Source organism: Sinocyclocheilus anshuiensis, unplaced genomic scaffold (genome assembly GCF_001515605.1).
Source record: "Sinocyclocheilus anshuiensis isolate Anshui unplaced genomic scaffold, SAMN03320099.WGS_v1.1 scaffold652, whole genome shotgun sequence".
Taxonomy (NCBI): Eukaryota; Metazoa; Chordata; class Actinopteri; order Cypriniformes; family Cyprinidae; genus Sinocyclocheilus; species Sinocyclocheilus anshuiensis.
The window spans coordinates 69,311-72,670 of NW_015555769.1; the positions used below are offsets into that span (position 1 = coordinate 69,311).

The 3,360-nt window shown below is 40.8% G+C and overlaps 1 protein-coding gene across 2 annotated transcripts in view; it reads right to left on the bottom strand.

The window, feature by feature from the left end:
• fmn2b (formin 2b) overlaps positions 1–3,360 on the bottom strand; it is a 70,294-nt gene that overhangs the window by 49,699 nt on the left and 17,235 nt on the right. Inside the window, exons 4-5 of one of the 2 annotated variants that reach the window (XM_016468373.1) lie at positions 1,464–1,602; positions 381–398 (exon numbers count right to left, since the gene is read on the bottom strand). In XM_016468373.1, the coding sequence (XP_016323859.1) occupies positions 381–398; positions 1,464–1,602 (157 nt within the window). The remainder of the gene's footprint in view (positions 1–380; positions 399–1,463; positions 1,603–3,360) is intronic. The other variant, XM_016468374.1, reaches the window with a different exon arrangement.

Genomic DNA, 3,360 nt, shown 5'->3' on the forward strand with positions numbered 1-3,360 from the left:
AAAAAAAAAAAAAACAATTAATATATTTTTAAAAAATCATGTGTGTCCAGATGTTTGACTAGAAATCACACAACGCATGGCACAAAGGATGATGGGCAGAAAAACACTCATGACACTGATCCTCAACATGCAGAGAGTTATTAATTCTGTCCTGTATGATCATGTGAATGATGTGAATATGATCGGTGCTGATGAGGACTGAGGGAGTGAAAGATGAGTGCTGCTTGTTGCTAGGCAACATTAGTAAACAAACATCAGCATGTGGGGGAAAAAAAGCCTAAAATGAATTCAAATGTTGCAATATTTCTGAAGTAAAGCTCAGCCGGTGACGGGGTTGAAATGGGGCGATGGCACAGATGACATGAGCGTGAGTTACTCACCCTCCTGCTCCTCAACCGCTGCAAACGCACAAATAATAAGAAAAATAACCCAGTTTAGACATTCAGAACCCTTAAGACTTAAATGACACCGCAGCAGACTCTCTGAGAACACTCACATCCTGTTTCTGAAGATCTAAAAGACGGAGCTCAACTACAACGAGAACTAACAGAGCTTCTGCTACAAATAGAGGACAAATAAAGACCTGAAATCCTGAAAGAATCCACCTTAGTAGACACGACTCAACATTATACCAGCCATTATATTATTCATTTTACATGAGATTTGGGTTTTGTTTTAAGCCGTGATGTGTGTGATTTAGCTATTTTATTTAAAAAACAAAAACTATTTTCAAATAAACAATGTCACAAAGAAAAATGTATCGCATAAAAAGAGGAATGTTTCTAACAATAACGGTAGCTGAATGCTTGAGTTTGAACAATATAGTCAGAGATACGCTTCTTGTAAAAAAAAATAAAAAATAATAATATTATTATTATTAATATAGTATTATTGGCATCATCTACAGTTCAGTAAATATTGCCAAGGTAACATTTCTGGAAAAAATAAATAAATATAAATAAATAAATAAATAAAACTGCCAAACGTAGTGTGAGTGAGTGCGTGCGAGTGAGTGAGTGCGAGTGAGTGAGTGTGTGTGAGTGAGTGAGTGAGTGAGTGCGTGCGAGTGAGTGCGTGCGTGAGTGAGTGTGTGCGAGTGAGTGAGTGAGTGTGTGCGTGCGAGTGAGTGTGGATCTGTAAGACTATCCCACTCTCTAATAGATAGGTTATTAAAGTAACTCAGTCTGTGAGTATTGATGCTAGTTACATCAACGTCCTACTAGAGGTCAGTGTTATGTCGTTGTGTCTGTGTGTGTGTGTGTGAGTGAGTGCGCGAGTGTGTGTGTGGTGTGGTTGACTGTGTGTGTGAGTGTGTGTGTGTCCGTGTGTGTGAGTGTGTGTGTGTGTCCGTGTGTGTGTGTGTGTGTGTCTGTGTGTGAGTGTGAGTGTCCGTGTGTCTGTGTGTGTCTGTGTGTGAGTGTGAGTGTGTGTGTGTGTGTGTGAGAATGTGTGTGTTTTCATACCATCCTCGGTGTATTTGGGTTGGGGCCGGTCCTCGGCTCCTGGTCTGGTCAGGGGCCACAGGTTCTTCAGGTGTCCCTCCAGATGCTCCAGAGACGGAGGCGGCTGACTGACGGCTGCCCATGTGTACAGCTGATCGTGCTGGAGACGCAGGAGAAACCACACACAAACCTCATCAAACTCAGCAGCACACAACGCTTCCCTGCGACCGGCTTCAGCGCATGCTATCAGACAGGAGTTCAGTGAGATCAGAGGAGTGAGGAGACGAAGCTCATTATTCAGGAATCATTATGATGATGCTTCGTATACTGAACATGACACACATCTGCTGCTGCTGTTTTATTCTTCTTCTACAGACTGGGAATGATGGGAAATGCAGCTTCATAAACCTTATAAACCACGGTTTTCCTGCCTGGTTTATCATTCTTCATCAATGGCACAAAACACGGGAGAAAAATGAATTGTAATGTAAACATTCAAAATAAAAACTAATTATACTAATTATAAATATTGCAAATTAGTCTAGACTGCTTTCATTCTTACTGTTATCATTAAATAAACTATTGAAAAACTTAAATATCGCTAAAAACTTCATTATATATAAGTTTTTAAATGAATTACATGAAATAAAATCAAATGAAACTAATAAACACAACAAAATTAAATCACATCAATATTATTGGTAACTAAAACATGTATGATAACTAAAAAAATAAACTTAGTTATACTTTCAATATATATTCCAGTTAATTGCCAAGGCAGCATTTAAATGTTTTATTAGTTTAAGTTGAATTACTAAACTAAAACTAAAATAATAAAGAATAAAAACTAAAACCTGTTTTTTTTTAACTAATAAAACCAACAAAAACAAAATGAATCATAATATAATCATTAACTAAATCTATTAAAAATCATTGACATTAATTGAAATAAACTTTACTGAAATCAAGAAAACAACTTTCAGTTATACATTAAGCTGCCACAGCGGCATTTCTAATTAAATGTAAAGTACTACAATTATTCAAACTAAACCAGAAATAAATAAAAAAAACACTAATAAAATCAAACAACAATTACTAAAACGAAAACGGGAATTCTAAAACTCATAATATACTATAATATGCTACTGAAATAACACTGCACTGCATCCACATGAACCCCAGAACATCCAGATAAACCAGAGTCAGACGTCAAACGGAAGCGCCAGATCACTAGCCTGTTTGTGTCTGTATGAACTGCTAGTTAGGTCAGGGTTAGGCAGAAGCGGACCTGCGCGAGCTCTAACGAGTCCAGCCGTGTTCCTCCATCCTCTCCACATCCGCTGATGAACTCCAGAGCCTCCCAGAGCTCCACCGTCCCGTCAGAGGACGACCCGCCACACGCAGCCTCCATCCTCTCAGCCCACGCTTATCGCCATGGCAACGGGCACACGTGCAGCGCACACGCGTGCAGCTCTCGGGCGCAGGTGCTCTGGGTTCCCGTGTGAATCCTCACATCCGTGACGCAGCAGACACACGCAGCTGCAGCGGTGTGTCGGGAGGTCCATCGTCTCGCTGGAGCTGCTGATGCTGATGCTGATGCTGCAGTGAGATCAGGTTGCTTTATGACACAAGGGCCTCTCGCTCGCCCCAGCAGCACACAGAGAGAGAGAGAGAGAGAGACTGATGACGCCTTTAACCGGTCAGCGGCGCACGAGCCAATCAGAGAGCCCAGATTTACAGAGCCATGACTGTAAATAAGTAATGAAAACTCTGAACACACACTTTGGTCTCACTGCATGTGTTCACACACTCTCACACACACACTCATTTACACACACACTCACTTACACACACACTCTCTCTCTCTCTCACACACACACACACACACACACACACACACACACACACACACACACAC